The sequence below is a fragment of the Diadema antillarum genome, unplaced genomic scaffold (assembly GCF_040938485.1).
Source record: "Diadema antillarum isolate AM-2024a unplaced genomic scaffold, OU_Dant_1.0 scf00000147, whole genome shotgun sequence".
Taxonomy (NCBI): domain Eukaryota; kingdom Metazoa; phylum Echinodermata; class Echinoidea; order Diadematoida; family Diadematidae; genus Diadema; species Diadema antillarum.
In genome coordinates, this window is record NW_027271036.1 from 1,547,289 (window position 1) to 1,565,289 (window position 18,001).

General features: G+C 40.9%; 1 protein-coding gene across 1 annotated transcript; it reads right to left on the reverse strand.

Annotated features, from left to right (window-relative positions):
* Positions 1-8,575: 8,575 nt before the first annotated feature.
* Positions 8,576-15,155, reverse strand: LOC139721691 (uncharacterized). Its single transcript, XM_071633021.1, has 3 exons — positions 14,394-15,155; positions 13,223-13,433; positions 8,576-10,410 (listed from the first exon to the last, which is right to left on the reverse strand). Exons 1-3 carry the CDS (start codon positions 15,153-15,155, stop codon positions 8,576-8,578), a joined length of 2,808 nt encoding a protein of 935 aa, XP_071489122.1.
* Positions 15,156-18,001: the final 2,846 nt, after the last annotated feature.

Genomic DNA, 18,001 nt, shown 5'->3' on the forward strand with positions numbered 1-18,001 from the left:
ATTAATTTGATTCGGCGGTCGTTTCTATGGGTGCCTGGCCAGGATTATCTCATTTCTGTGGAATATAATCATAGAAATTAGGCTCGTTAATCATCCGTGATATTTGTCTCACCTTTTAATAATAATCCATCTTTTTAATTGTCATTGGTCATGTTGTTCGTGGTCGTTAAAATAACAATATTTGAAGAGCAAAATCAGGGGTTTTTTTAATTCTTTTTTATTTGAGAGCGGAAGCAATTTATTTCTTGTTCGACAAAATTTATTGCAAAGTATAACTTCAAGTAAAATAGTGGTTTCTACCTCTCGTGCTATCGAGAGCAATAATTGTGTTCAATGACTGTGTGTGGTTCAGGTAGGAAATAATTCCCTACATTTCAACAAGGCATACTTCCGGAAGATTATTCAACATATTATATAGGTCATCTTTTTTTTCTTTTTGAAAGCAGTTGGAGAATGGCTGTCAGACACGTTATTCACTGCTATAAATAGATATTTCTGTGAAAGAAATTGTATATTGTGTATACGAGATTGTGTATAATCGTGAACGACAATAAAAGAAGGAAAACAAAAGAAAAGACCCTCTCTTTCCTTTAATATGATCTCAGATTCAAAGTCAACCAATGAGAAACTTACTCATTTCATACACCTCTTTACCAAGTTAAAGGAGACCTCCGGATGATTTTCAGATTTTTACATTTGAACAACTATAAATTAGTTATACTGAGGACAGAGTTTCAGAATTTGTGATGATTGGGATGAAGAATAAGAATGTTTTCAAAATTTACAACAAATTGCAATGAGCAAGGATGATGACATGGCAGAGTCACCGTAAGAATGCATGATTTGGGGCTCAGGGAAGCAGAACAAAAGAAGAAGGCATGCATAGATTATACGCAGGTGAACTTGCAAGCAAGCGGTATTGTAATGGAATTACACTGCTACAATTCTGAAATATGTGAACCTCCTATGTCATCATCCTTGTTCAGTGTAATTTGTTTAAGGTTTTTCAAAGTATTGTTTCTCTGATCAAGAACCACAATAAATTCCACAAATCTATACATGGAGTTGTCGATTTATGTACTACATGATGTGAAATTATGAAAATCGTCTGGAATGTCCCTTTATTAAAAAGTAGGAAATGATAGTCTTATGTAGCCTGTAATGTCGTGACGATAATGTTTGTATTTTGTATCTTATTATATCATCGCATAGAGAAGCATGTGCTTATTATGTCCTATATAAAATGTATTATTGTTATTATTATTATTATTATTATTATTAGTAGTAGTAGTAGCAGTAGTAGTAGTAGTATTAGTATCATCAATATAACAACCAAAGGCAATAGTCTTTATCTATATATAAACATGTTGTGTATCTCTCTCTATCTATTATAATAGATAGATTTATATGTTGTATATATTTTGTATGTTTAGTATACATGATTATATTATACATATATATGTATATATATGTATATATATATATATATATATATATATGTGTGTGTGTGTGTGTGTGTGTGTGTGTGTGTGTGTGTGTGTGTGTGTGTAAGCTTTGTGTGTGTATGTTTATATCTGCCTGTCTCTTTATCATATGAGAATGGTGAATGTTTGAGGATAATGTACTGTATATAAGAATGATTTCGTATAACATTATTTGTTTCATTCTTCATCAACAGAATACACGAAACACCATCAGCATGATCAAATCAAAACACACATGGAAACACGAAACACCATCAGCATGATCAAATCAAAACACACATGGAAACACGAAACACCATCAGCATGATCAAATCAAAACACACAAGGAAACACGAAACACCATCAGCATGATCAAATCAAAACACACATGGAAACACGAAACACCATCAGCATGATTCAAATCAAAACACACATGGAAACACGAAACACCATCAGCATGATCAAATCAAAACACACATGGAAACACGAAACACCATCATCATGATTCAAATCAAAACACACATGGAAACACGAAACAATGCTTTTTAGCGTGACGTCGTCTGTAATGATTATGATTACGAAGATTGCATTTTGCTGTGTAGACGAGAGAACGCACAACCGATTTACCCGTGACATGCAGAGTTTGTATCGACAGCTCTTCATACGACATGATGACGACATAACAACATTTCTTATACGGATTTAGTGAAATACTGACGTATACAAAGTGGGCAGTGGGCGAGTTTAGAGCTTCGGTTTCAAAGCGTACCAATTCCCACAAAATCTGGTCTTACCAGCCCAGTTTGGTTCCCGAGTTTCATTCCCTGCAATTATAAATGGTAGTATTTCGGAATGTGAAAAATGCTTTCCGTAGCTTGCGGGAGGAATGCTTCAAAATCGAGCTGATTATTGACTTGACCAATGTTTCATGTTACTTCACAAAGCGCACATCTAAATACCATTGCCACATCAGCGCTGTAACCAAAATATATGTTGCGTTTTCCATGATGACCGTTAAAAAGTGCAGTAAATGATTGTGTTTTGTTTGATATACAGCAAATCAGAACGGCTCCAGAGATATACAATTTTCAACGCTCAGCAGAGTGTGGCCTACAAAGCGTTGTCCCAGATTATCAAGATACATGTTTGAGGCACAAGTTGAGTCAGTAAATGTCTGATTATCTTTATAATCATACATTATGCCGCAGGTGATTTCCATTTCGGTTTGCATAGGATTGCATACAATACACTTGACAACGACAGCACATTCTGCGCACACTGATGGGTGTACCAGACTCATACGTTGTATAAAATGCAAGAAAAAAAAAATGATATTCGCAAGCAAACGGACACCCTTACTCATTTAGGCACAGCTTGTGATTTGCCAGGGTTACATTTCTTGTGCAGTACTTGCTTCACATCGAGGGCTACGCATTTTTTTCGCAACTTACTATTAATTGTGAGATTTTCGTCACTTCTTTCCCTTGAGAAAATTAACTTCCAACCTGATGATAGCACCTCAAGAACGTCGAACATGACTAAAACTAATATAAACATCGCTTTGGCGACTGGTGTACCTCCGCCATATCGCGTTATTCTCCCAGTAGGTCCACAATATTTACATCTTGCCAATGTGAGACGAGACGACAGTGTCACATGACTGATAAGAAATCATTATCTTATAACAATTAATACACCAATTTTCATGGCCATGCTTTGATTCATTTTCAAGATATATATAAAAACATGGAATTTCAGCATTTTCATTTGATTCTGACCAAGTGGCCGAATATTTCCATGCAGGAGCAGTGTGCGGTAATGCATGTATGATACCACGTTTGATTAAGTTGATTCATTCAATCATATCCAAGGTATGTGGAGAAAATAGTGTAATATCAGTATCAAAACCTAACCTTTAACATTTGAACCTATGACCCTAAACTTCTAAAAAGAATCATTGTTAGCCAATGCATGTACATATTGAACATACTAGATTTCATGAAGATACCTAGACCCATTTCCAATACGATTATAGAGGGAAAAAAGTGGAATTCCAACAAATTCACTTGACTGTTGAACTTTGACCTTTGAACTCATGGCCTAAAACTTTCTCTGGAGAATCTTTAGCTGGATAAAGATATATACACTAGGTTTCACGACAATGTCTTTAGTTATTGCCGAGATATTGGGGAAAATGGGGGAAATTTACAATTTGACATGGACCTTTGACAAGTAAGGCACATTCAGTTATATAAATACATATGCCAAGTTTCATTTGGATGCCTTAAACTGTTCTGAAGTTACGATGTCCACAAAATCGATTGCCAGACGGACATACGGACGGACGGATGGACAACCCGAAAACATAATGCATCCGGCAACGCTTCTTTGTGATGGCATAAAAACATTCGATGAGTCACGGATATGTTTGGGAGATATTCGTCATTTCCCTCCTTTGAAAAATAAAATCAATGTCCAACGTGATCATAGCACCTTGAATAACGTCAAACATAACAAAAACAACAACAAGATCATCCAAAGAGTCACGGATGATGCAAAATGACTTTAAAAAGGACTCCTTTTACACGCAAATGGTTAGAAAGACCACGCTTTTCCATCAAGCTTCCCTATAATGATCTCTAGAATTTGCGTTTACTTTTCCCTGCATTTCTTTCAAGGGTGAGAATGTTCAAAAAGGCAGCTTTGACAAGGCTGAGGGAAAGGGGAAAATAATTGTTCTAGCTCGTCGTAGCTACAATAGCATATCTTTATTATCTGCTCAGGCGAAAAAGAAACATCACATTAACATGTCTTCGATATCCTATTTTACCTGATACCAGAGAATTGTCTTGTAATTGATGGGCAGTATTATCGATCTACATATCATTATTATCCTTATACATTAACTATTGATATTGTGACGAAATTTATTGTGTTTTCGTCATGAGACGCAATGAACTGGGATCGATTGAACACCAATCAATTTCTCCATTCGCATGTCTTGCATGATCCTTGCATGCCTTGCCACTGGTTGCACAGCACACCAGTACACTACGTTAATATACCGATCGGCCTTGGCAGAAAAGCCGCCATTACTGCCGTGTCCCATGCGCGCACGCGCACGCGAACGCGAATGCATGTTACATTGTACAACTAATAATAGGGAGCTTTAGATTTTCGCGACGGGGACGTTCAGAGGGGAAAAAAAAACATGTTCTGAGCATGCGCAAGTCGTTTTATTAATAGCTAGCGTCGTCTGAGTTTTTCACTCTGCGTTCTGGGCTATTTTTACGTCCGCTCAATTCACGACATAGAGAGCTACCTAATGTACCGATCATAATTATTATTTATGGGGCGCCATTTTATTTTTTATACGTTGCGTCCCAGCGTAATCTTAAGCTACTTTTCAACACGACGCAGGGGAGAGGAGAACGTCCAGCGCAAGCGTCATCTCAAACGTCCGCGCCGCAAATCTAAAGCTCCCTATACATTGCCATCGGCTCGCGCCTGCCACATTCATGCATTAACCATTATAGCAAACTCGTGCGCGCTAGGGATACCGTAGCAGTGATGGCGAATTTTCTACCAGTTCGGATCGGCCTCTCTTGTACGCGCTACGCACATGATAGGGCTTTTTACACTTGTAAATTTTTGCTTAGCCCCGGACCAACGGTGGGGCTAAGGGGGGGGGGGGGGGGGGGCTAAGGGGGGGGGGGCCTTAGCCCCACCGTTGGTACGGGACTATCCTTAGCCCACTTTAGGGCTTTTTACACTTGTAAATTTTTGCTTAGCCCCGGACTATCGGTGGGGCTAAGGGGGGGCCTTAGCCCCACCGTTGGTACGGGACTATCCTTAGCCCACTTTCTGTTTACACTCGTTTTTGCCAAAGTGGGCTAGCCCCACCGATAGTACGGTACTATCTGGCCCTGCAAAATAGCAGGGGTTAGCACCGCAATTGCGGTGCTAGCACCGCAATTGCGGTGCCAAGCAAGTGAGTGTAAACAGAACGAAAAAATAATCCTGGGCTAAGCGACGGAGACGAAGTCCGACCCTCACTGACCAATCAGAAACGAGGCAATCAAGTGCTGCCGGTGCGTGCGTGTACGTGTACAGTACACAGCGTAATTATGAATATTCATGTGGTTTGGAAAGTCCGGGGCTAAGAAATACGAGTGTAAAAAGGTCAGTTTTCTCCTTAGCCCCGGACAAGAGATAGTACGGGACTAATTGGCGAGTGTAAAAAGCTGAAAAAATTGGTACGGGACTAACGATAGTCCTGGGTCAGAGAAAGTCCGGGGTTAAGAAACACAAGTGTAAAAAGCCCTTTTCTGTTTACACTCGTTTTTGCCAAAGTGGGCTAGCCCCACCGATAGTACGGTACTATCTGGCCCTGCAAAATAGCAGGGGTTAGCACCGCAATTGCGGTGCCAAGCAAGTGAGTGTAAACAGAACGAAAAAATAATCCTGGGCTAAGCGACGGAGACGAAGTCCGACCCTCACTGACCAATCAGAAACGAGGTAATCAAGTGCTGCCGTTGCGTGCGTGTACGTGTACAGTACACAGCGTAATCATGAATATTCATGTGGTTTGGAAAGTCCGGGGCTAAGAAATACGAGTGTAAAAAGGTCAGTTTTCTCCTTAGCCCCGGACAAGAGATAGTACGGGACTAATTGGCCAGTGTAAAAAGCTGAAAAAATTGGTACGGGACTAACGATAGTCCTGGGTCAGAGAAAGTCCGGGGTTAAGAAATACAAGTGTAAAAAGCCCTTATGTTAATCCCAAATGTGTTCATGGCAAATACAAGCAGACGGTGTTATGTTTCATGTCGGACTGCAACAGGAGGTGATGAACTAGAGCTCTGAGCTACCAGCGACGGTACCAGTAATCAAAACAATTATATTTGATTTGCTAGCAGGGTTACATGAATATGGCACATTGCTTCACATTACAAATGTCCAGAGTAGGAAAAATTAGCATAAGTTCGCATACAAGCCCTAAATATATCATTGTATAAACATGCGATACCAGCGCACATTCGATATTTACAAAGTTCAGAGAGAGCATCAATTGCATCTACAATTAAGTTATAGTCAGTAGAACAATAGATAATAGATCGTTTTGCATATCGCCGTATATTATACCTTTTTATCTGCCGTAGCGAAACACACACATAAAAAAAAAATAAACAAACGAAAAATCGATATTTACAGCAAAACTGTATAAAGTCTCACCATCGGAAATCGTCAACTCAATGAGAAGAGAAAAGATAACAAAAAAGAAGATGAAGAAGCAAAGTATGAACGGTTATAGAAAAAGATGTGATGATTATATACATTTCAAGTCTTACAAGACAGTAGTGTAATAATACGTGCATGATTTCAAATTTGTAACAGGAACAACCAACCCACATAATATACATTTCGCATCATATCATTGCCATAATTCCGTTAAAAAAACAACAAAATGAACGCATACATAACCTTTCAAGAACTGAAATGTTGTTGCCATCGTTGCAACTTTTTGCAAATTTGCCCCTTTTCAAACCGATTGTAATCATGATAATAAACATTATAATTTTCCTTACAAGAAAACACTCAGATATGTTTACATAATCAAGGCACGGTCAAATTACACGCATCTTTATAATAGGTGTTATAGGCAAGACATGCAACTGACTTTACAGTGCCATCTGGTGTTAAAACGTGTATACCACAGGTTAACATCTCATTGGATAAAAAATGTGAAGTAAAGGAATCAACGGGTGAAGGGGAATGTTGAGCACTGAATAGCATAATAAAAAATGTGAAGTTGTATAACATAGACGGTTTGTTGGTATAGACTTAGCGAGCACGGAGGAGTCCCGTACTAAGGTCTCATCTTTATAAGTTTGGTGTCAGCTATGAACAGCGCTATTTAGCTGTATCATGCTAATAGTTTTACTATCTTTTCTTGCGTATACTCCTGTGCAGCAAATATATGAAAATATTAAAGTAATCCTCTACGGCACTTTTGTTTGCAATGAAACAAATGTTAACATGAACGTCTATATAGTCAACGTCAACATAAACATGAAAGATGAGACACCTACAATTAATAGATTGAGAAATTTAATGAATCATAAGAAATAAATTGATATCTATATAGGATAGTGGGATGGTTAGAACACCGCTTTGATAAACTGTAAATAGGTTATTACTATTCCCTGAGGTGCTATCTTCCGGAAAAGTTAAAATCTATACACGCAGTGATTGTCAATAAATCCAAGCATTGTATAGAAGCAAAATAAACTAAAAGGACGATGTGTTGAATAAGACCGATTTACAAAGACATAGAATGTCGGGCGTACGGGAAATGGGACATTCAAACACAATGGATCAGATTAAACGTCGGTATATAGAATTATGTTCTAGTAAAAGAAAATCGATATTTAAATAGGTTTTGACCTTCGTTGAACTTGAAATTCGGAAGTTATATCAAATTCAATTTCTGATGAAAAATCTGCAATTTTCGTGTTGGATTGTGAGGAATCATTTTCCTGGCAAAGTTTTTTATTCTTATTTTTTACTACTATTATCAAATGAATATGATTAATTGAAGTATATTTCATTTGTCCTTGTATTTTTTTCTTTGAAGTTTCTTGGAAAATCAGCGGAGGTAAAGAGCAGTACCTGCCATTTTGTAACTTGATTAATTTCTATCATGTCGGGGAAGGCACATTGCTTTGTCTTCTTTCTGCTGGAAACTAAACATAAAAACTGTCTTTTCATTCAAAGGGTGCCTATCTGGGAGGTGAAGGTAGGAAATATAGTCGCGAAGGCATCATACCAAGGTTCCAATTGAATGTAATGTGCATATTCTGTCATCGATCATTCTGACAAGAATAAACAGTGACTGAGATACCAAGTCATTAATACTTCTACACGATCAGCGACGCACATTATCATACCATAATAAAATACGGTGGAATTCTACTGACGAAATTATCATTTAGCGCAATGCCCAACTTACATGTTGAAGAACATTTTTGTTTGTATGGATTTGCATATTGAAATCAGTCGCAGTTATAGGCACAAAGCTTTTCCACTGTACATTCTTTTTTTTTTTCTCACGCTCACAAGAAGACCACTTCATGTGAATCGTCACGAATGCTTTCAAATATGGCGGCCATGCTGAGATGTGACTTGCGATACATTTCCCTCATGTCCTTTGCCGACGGCCGGCCGCCCGTTGAGCTGCTCTTGCTGAGCTGAGCTCGATCGTCCTGTAAACCTTCGCCAGTTAAGTCATGATCTGAGGGCGTCCTAACCAACAAGGACTGCACTTTCACAGAGGTCCGCTGCTCCGAATCCTCCTCGCCAGGTCCGAAGCCATCTAGGTGGGAGCCACCTACGGCAGGTGGGAGGTTATCCTCGAGAATGATTCCCTCCGCTGCATCCGGGCTAGTTTCCCGTTTCCTGTTTTTACGCAAATCTTTAGCAATGTAGTACGTCGTCTGGTCATCGTTCAAATCACTCTCGGTCAGATTGATGTGCAGTGTCGATAGAGGAGTGTTTCTCTCTTGATCATAGCTGAAGGCGCTCGTTGAGTCTCTGCTTCCTAGCTCCGACATCTCTATCACCCCAGAATCGAATGACCTAGTGTGGTCCTGTGATAGCTGCCTACTCAGGGCTCTTCTCGGCGGTTTTCGTTCCCAGGCCAGAGGGGCAGGGGTAGGTGTTAGGTCCGGCGCGGCACCATTCCTCTGCCGTTGCTTCTCTAGATGTTTCTTCTGAGCCAATTTCTTACCGCCACCACCTGTGGGGCTACGTCTCCCTCGGATTGGACTCTTATCATCACGATGTTGCGCCTTCAGGGCGTTGACTGTCGTCGGGTTCCATCCAGAGCTTTCCCCGAGCATTTCCTCAGGCGATTCTTCTGGTATGTCATAGAGTTCTCCCGATCCGAAACTTGAAAAGTCGGAGTTGTAATTTTCGCGCGGCATCTCGAAGCGTGCTGGTCGATGCTTACCACCCTCGCCAGTATCTCTTTTGTCACTATGCGTTGGTGAACTCTTTGGACTCAAGGTTACTATATGTTCTTTCTTCGTTGCAGTGATTGTGCAATCTTTCTTTTGACTACTCGCCGTGGCACTGCTCTCCTTCTTCGTAGACGTTTGGCTTCGTTTGTGATTTGAATGTAATTTGCTTTCCGATTTCTTTGTTTTTGACGAAGAAGATTTTTTGTCTACCAAAGGTTCTGCGTAACCTTTCCTTCCCACTCTTGCGGTCTCGACTTCAACTTCAACAGTCATTGTATTTCGATCTTGATCAAGGGAGCGCGACGACACGAGTGGTCGTTTTCGTTTCGTCGGAACTGTCAAACTGTCAAGGGAATGGTGCTTGGTGCTGAGACGCTCGAGTTTCCTGTGCCGATTTGTGACCGGCGCTTCGACGCGAAGATTCTTGTCCTCGTTTTGCTTTTTACTCCCGCGTTTTTCCTGATGGGATTTTGACTTCTTGCCTTTCGATGAATGCGCTGATGCTGCTCGTTCGGCATGTGCGTGCTTGAGTGCTTCCAGCCGCTTGCGAGCGCCGCGGTGACCCTGCCACATGGCGCGTTTTTGCTCCGGAGTCATCTTCGGGCTCTTGTGTCTCTTCCCTTTGTTCTTTTTGCTCTCTTCCTCGGATACAAAGGCCTTGTTGTCGTACACGACCGTTTCTGTTTTAGGCGATGACGACTTGCTGGGTAATTTGCCGTTTCGTACCGTGTGCGAATGTTCCACTACGGTGACTGTCTGGATCGCTGTCGAGGTCGACGCAATGACGACATCTGTGCTAGGTCCGGCGCCCTCATCGATGGACCCAGAAAAGGACTGATCGGACCAATCGGGTGTGGGGAAATGAAGCTTGTCTTCCTCGTCTGATGAGAAGTCATCCAATGAGTCAAACGTCTCCTGTCGTGTTACACCTGTATTGGAAATAGTTAGAGAACATAAACATGATGGTAATCATAAACACCCAGGTATGCTGAATAGGTAAGCACTATCTGGGCACCCGTCCCGCTTCATCATGAATATTCATCATCTACATGTATCCGTAATACCGTGGAAATACATAATTTGTTCATTTCCCGGCAGCGTTTTGACATTTCTCAGCAAAACTGAACATTTTTCCATCTCTCGGCGAGACGTTTCAACATTCCCCGTTGATGCAATTTTTCGAGATTTTCACATTTCCCGGCGATACGTTTTACACGTATCCAGCGTTCTGCCATTTACTAGTACAGTATCTTACTGCCTGATGAATATTCATGATGAAGCGGGACGGGTGCCCAAATAGTGCTTACCTGCTGAATATTGATTATTGAAATGACAGAACCAATTCCACTGCAGGTGATAGTCTTTTTTTTTTTTCGTGAACACACTTGCCAAAAAGTATTCAAAATTGACCTTAACTGCATCGGTGTCTGATTATTTGAAAAAAAAAAAAATAATTCTTTGGTTATTTGTAGGGGAGAAGGCTTTAATTAGGCTTTTTCAGTAGTTAATGTATGGTAAAAGCTGCTAGAACAGTTACAGATACGTCATAATAAAAGAGGCGATAAGCACCTGCTTATTGGTAGTACAAATCGTAAAATATCGATGGTATTAGACAAATTGAATCAAGTGGCAAGCGAGATTAAATACAACTGTTTCAGACATTGAAAATATAAATTATCATATCTGGTAGACTATACCAAATGAATTCGCAAATTTCATTATGTAGAGTTAATTGAAAAAAAAAATCTTCCAATACCTTTATTTCCCTTATACCGATGCTATTTCTATGAAGATATTACAGCAGGACCCTACGATATTCGTTGGTTGCAAGACATTTTTCATAACAAAAAAAAAAACACACCAAACAAACAAACAAACGAAATTACCACAGGAATCTGATACATAATCTGATTTGGTACGTGAAGTTTGAATTCTCCAAGACAGCCTTGGCAAAAATTAGTTTCCGTTGAGAGAGGTAAATTAGCTGATTGCGTACATAAAGCCTAGCTCACACCTTTGCGTTTTGAGCTTGCGTTCAGCTGCGTATTGCCCGAACGCAGTCTAACGCAGCCCAACGCAGCACTACGCAATGAAACGAGCTAATACGAGGTCAATGCGCAGACTAACGCAGAGGCTTTGCGTTCTAGCTCGCTAGTTTGAAATTTTTTCAAACATCCGCAACTGAACGCAAGATCAAAATCCATACGAGCTAAGACGAGGGACAACCAGCTAATGCGAGCAAGGACGAGCAAGGGCGAGCGACAACGAGCTGCTTAACGCAGGCCAACGCATCTTTACTTTGAACTGCGTTTCACTGCGTATGGTTACGATACCTGCTCGCTTCACCTCGACTTACCTCGCTTCAGTTCGCGTTACCTCGCTTTACCTCGCATCACCTCACTCTACTCCTAGTACTCTGCTCGCATTAACAAGGACCATTGCGGATGTAGCTCGCTATATTACGAATCTAGCTCGTCCGTCGCTCGCTCCCCCTCGTTCATCCTCGCCTTACCTCGTTCCTCCTCGATTCTGTTCGATGCTGCTCGCTTTAGCTCGCTATGACTGCGTATACATCTGTTCATACAAAATCTAGTTAGATTTAATTAAAATTCACTTAGTTGACTAAGAAACACAATATGCTTATCAAATCATGAAGCTTTTGGAATGATTGTGTGCTTTCAGCAACATCAGATTCAAACATATCAGTTTTTGAAAACACCTCAAACTGAGTTTCCCGCTGTTATTGTAGGTTTTGTGGAAAATCTTTTTTTTTTCTTCTCAGAATTGTATTACCACACATTGTGTATTGCTGAAAAGTAATTTTTTAAACACAGTAATATGCTCTGTTCAGTCCTCAACAACTGCAGGTAATGAGCAAGGTTGTTTTTCCTGTTATAGTGACCGTAGGCAAGCCATTTTGAAATAACCTGTAGTGAAAATAATGTCCTGACCCAAAGCGACATTAAGGGTGACCCTGTATAAGGAAAAGCTGACTTCAGACCATGAAAACAACATTCAGAATTGATTTCATTGACCCAGAAAACCTATAATACAGATTTTGAAAATTATTGTGAAATGTTTACCTTTTTAAACAATGGAAGTGACTTTTGAATTTCAGATGGCGGCCATATTGGATTTGGCCAATATGGCCTCAGGGCGCCCTTCTTGGCGGCCATCAAAATTGAAATAGTATGGTTTTGGCAACACGTGTACCAAATTTAGTGCTTTTTGAAGAATTTGAACCAAAAAGTACTTGTGCCCCCCGTAACTGTAAAATGTCAAAAATAATATACCAGTGAAGCTCTCTACGAGCTTATACGCAGCAGGGCGAACTGATACGCAGCGGATCGAGCAGGCACGAGCAACAGTCGAGTGGATGAGCAGTGAAACGAGGAGAAACGAGTTCATGCGAGCTGCTACGAGCTAGTGCGAGATGCCAGCGAGCAACGAACGAGTGGCGAACGAGGTACACGCGCAACGGGGCGAGCAATCTTCGTACTGAATCGTACTGTTACGAGCAAAAGCGAGCAGGAGCGAGGTGAAAAGCAAATTAAGGCAACCGAAGGCAACCATTTTGCACAAAATATACGAGCTACAACGCAACAGTGTGACTGCTACAAAATATTTTGCCGCGGAGTGCTGCGTTAGGCTGCTTTAAGGCTGCGTTCGACTGACGCAGCTATACGCAGCTAAAACCGCAAAGGTGTGAGCTGGGCTTAAGAGCATTGTAGACATTACTACCGTTTATTGATGTCCGTGGTGGTGGGGGTTTAACGCAGCCGCAGCTTTCACCAACGCTCCTAAAGAGTCTCTGGTAGACCTTGCGGTATCGGTTGCAAATCAAGACGAGGAGCGGAGGGTGCAGAAATGCCGTCAGAATGCTACACCACGTGATTGCCACCGACATCCATATTGAGGGCGTCCCCAGCGTGAAGGCAATGATGTTGATGACCTGATTTGGGGAAGGGAGATGGGGGGGGGGGGGGGGGGATGGGGGTGGGTGGGAAGAGTATGGGAGGAGGGAGTGTAATGGTGAAGGAGAAAGATATATTATTCAAAGTCCGGAGAGAATACTAGATATTCAACGGTATATTTGTGTAAATCAGCACGCCGAACAAGCCTTCCTGAATAAAGATATTTCATTAAAGTTAGTTTAAAAACAAATAAATATAAAGTGCAGGGAGGGGTTGGATTGACAGAGGGTGGGTGGATGGAAAGAAAGATGGGAAGAGAAGGACAGAGGAAGAGAAGAGAAGAGAAGAGAAGAGAGAGAGAGAGGGAGAGAGAGAGAGAGAGAGAGAGAGAAGAGAGAAACATTTTATTTATCCCCAAAGAGTGATACTGTAATGCCAGGCAAGATAGAATGCTAGAACATAAAACAACGACACAGAAAGAGTTATAGCAAGGGAGAGACAGAGTTATAGAGAGGAACAAATTAGACACTGCTTATTAAACTTAAGTTACTTTATAGAATTATCTGTTGCTGAGATTTCTTTGGTATTTTATGATAATTCCATATGCGTGAAAGCGTACTTGTCCTTGTTTGTTTGTTTGTTTTTATTTCCGTCTTCATATAAAAATACACACATTACAAGTTGCATATACATTGCATATACGTACAGAAGAAACGGGGGATTGCCTGTTCAGTCATATTTTCAAAATATGTCTGTTCTTCCACAGGGTCCCTTCTATAATATACATAAAGACTGAAAAATATCATAATTTCTAAATGAAATTGCGTGTCAACAAGAACATGATTTCCGTACCTATGTAATGCTAACGATGTAAAATGTTACTTTCTTTATTCTGAAATAGGTTAACCGAAACATCTATTATATGCCACGGGAAAAATGACCCGAGATTATATAATTTCATCATAAAATGAATACATCATCAACGTGGTCCATCTTACCACAAAAGGCAATCCGTTGAGACAAAAATAGAGGATAACTACGGATGATACTAGGAGATATATCTGCTGATTTTGTGAGTCACGTGATCCGGCCACGGCGGAGGTCCTTTCTCCGGTTTCGCTCTCGATGACGATCTGGGGAATGCTTGACTTTGGGTCGTCCGGCTCCGGCAGCAGGGGCAATACGAACACGACGTTGACGACGATGGTCACGATACAGACGGAACTCACGATCACGCTCCCGAGCACGATGATGACGATGCACATCGCGTAGCCGTAGCCGGCGATGTTGAGCACTAGACTACACGTTTGACCCTCCTCCAGTCTGGCCCAACTGATGAGGGGGATGGTTCCTATGGCAACGCCGAATAGCCACATGAAGACGGCTGTACGTGCGGTTTGCCTCGACGAGTTGTGCGCGCGGTATGAGCTGGGCCATTTCAACGTCCAGACGCGATCGAGGGCGATGAAGGCGATGTTCACGGCACCGACGATTCGAAAGCTCATGACGCACCAGACGAGAAATCGACAGGAGTCGTCAGTCCACGTATTGCTGACGAAGACGATGACGGCGTAGAGGAGCAGCGGGAGGAGGAGCGAGAGAAGATGGCCGAGGGTGATAGAGAAGAGGAGGACATCCGGGCTTTTCCATCGCTTCCTCGACGAGATGATGATCAGGGCGAGAAGATTCTCGACCGCCACAATGGGGATGGCAATAAGCCACCCTAGCGCGTTTCTGTGCAAATAAGTCGACATAGACATCGTCACAATTTGTCTATGAATGTCTACGAAAAAAGGTGTGGTGTGGATGCTGGTCAAAACTGCCCATGCGCCAAGCCAGTTGGAGAGAGTGCTAGCTCTGTACAGGTGGATTCACCACAGCAGACACACCGATTCTTTCCCGCGCCATCTCTTCATCTCACGCTATCACCGACGTCATTTGGGCGGGTCGTAGATGTGGGTGGGTGCTTACCACGGAGAGTAGAAATCTGTAAGGCAATGATGAGAAACCGTGTCAATGATCCAATCATCTGATACGCAATGAATGTTCGGTAAGAATGCATGCGTTTGTGTTGAATAGGATCAGTTAGCTCGGCATGTAAATCAACATGCTGGATTGTTTTGCAAACAAGTAGATATGCCTCGTCAGTCTAGGCGAGCACACCAGTGCATTTCATCGTCTTTTTCTTCATTTGCATTTATTAAAATGAGCAATTTGCTTACTATTTATAATATATAGTTCTGAAATCTGTACAGTATCATTAATGTACAACATTTCAAAAGTTCACACAATCAAGCAAATTCCTGCAGTAAAACATGTGTGTGCCCAAACGATATTGTTGAAATAGAATGTTCAGCAAGTGGATTATCAACACTGTCATAATGTTTACCCACAGATGCCTTGATTTTGGCAGCATAAGATTCAAAGCAAGTATGTTTGAGTTGTTTTTTTTTTAATCCATCATTCCATAACTCAAGCCGCACAGTTCGACAATCGTTTAGATTATTCACAAGAATGTTATACAGTGTTTCCAATCTGACTGTCTGAGCCTAATATCTGTATTTAAAGAGCAACTGTAAACCTGAGCAGATATCAAATACAAATATTATCACCCGCTCTCTTAAGGTCAGACTAATTACTACACTCTCTATGTGATTTGCCATTTAATAAGGTAAAGGTCACATTTTCCATGAAAGGAACTCAAAAGCCTGATATCGAACTCTTCCATGATTGTAGTTAAAGATATTTCATGAATGATACAAAATGATAATGATAATGTAGGAAAAAATGTGGCGATCACTGTCTTATTAGAGCAAAAGATACACAATTTGGGGCAAGTTGACGCTCTTCTGAATCGCTTGTCGTTATCATAGTCATGATCGCAACGCACGATGTATAAACAAGAATACAATTTGTGCATTCTGGATTGAAATTCCAGTGAGAAAAACCACCTCAATCACAGGAATGTAGAAAAAGAGTTAATGTTCGTGGGCCGTTTCAAGTCGGTTCGGTTTGGTTTGATTTATTTCAGCATTCAATCAAACACAAAGTCAAAAAATATTCAAGGACACAAAGACAAAGAAATGACATTACACAAGTATAGATAGACATAAGTAATGATATCGTGCAGTAAACATATACAAAACATGTAAATAGTAATCTGGTAATAGTAAGTATTTTTCCAGTAAATATGAGAGATAACAAAATGCAGGAGACTACCATCGTGAGTGGTTATGGTTAATCTGGGCCCTGTTTCATAAAGCTGTTCGTAAAGTTACGAACAGCTTATGAGCGACTGGTGATCAGTTCTTGTGCTGAATTATGGAAATTCTGATAAGTACAGCACATCAGAACTTTACGAACAGCTTTATGATACAGGGCCCAGGAAACTAGTGGTTGGGGCCTCCATGGGGGAGGGGGGGGGGGAGGGGGGAGGGGGGGGGGGGCTATTTCATCCAGCCAATGAATATAGAGTGAGGAAGAGTTTGCCTCAGTTATCTCTATAATGGTCATTTTATACATGCCTGAGACACATTCTGCTGGTGTAGATCGTAAATGAATGAAACACTATCATGCATTTAGACCATAACGAATCTCGCTTCCGGAGCAGAGACATATTCATGAAATTTGAAATTTGTATTACACCGCTTAAAAGTATCGGTGTAATCAAGTAACTCCCAATGTCCTAGTTCTTCTCATTTCTAAGTCTGACAAAGACACATCCATACAGTAGGCAACGCCATGTACAATCTTAAGCTTACAATTATTGACCAATTTTTCCTTGAAATATGCGAGAAACTATCGTTACTTTCATTTATGACTAAAATACTACAACTTTTTACGCGCGTAATATTGACATTTGATTTTATCATGACGCACTGTCCACAGCGACTGTTATATAGCCAGATACCAACTTGCGACGAGCGGTCGAGTTGCATGTTGTTAATATTTCCCCGAGGAGAAATTCGATCCTTTTTTTTTTTTTGCGAAGGAAACCCTTGCGTTCATGTTCGGCTTCGTCTTTCGGAAATGCAACACTTACTGATAGCGATACGGTTTCAAGGAAACCATTTCATCTTCATCAGCGGCATAATTTCACGTTTGCCTTCGCCTTCATGCAGACGTACCAATCTGTAACTGTCCACTTTCACTGGATAAATATTCACAACTTAGAAACAGTATCACAGAAGTGCCAACGCCAATACATCAGGATGTATAACATTACAGCTACATCACGTATCGCATATTGCATAAACAGCTCTCTCAAACAGATCAACACAAATTGATGAAATGAGGCACAATTTCAGGCGACGAATGTATGCCATTTAGGTATCGACCTTTGCTTAACGGCTTAGTGGTCGTCGATTCTTAGCGTGATAAATTCTGCCCGTCACAGACAACATTGCCTAGATAAAGTTATTATGCCCGTCGCTATGACATTGGTAGTTTCAAGCAAGTGGGAGATGAAAATCAAATATTCATGTACACAATGGCATCTTACATGCATGAACATGTTTATAAGCCCATTAAGACGAGCATGCATATGCGGAGCGAAAAAAAAAAAGACACGTGCATAAACACGCACACGCATATCATATCGTAATAA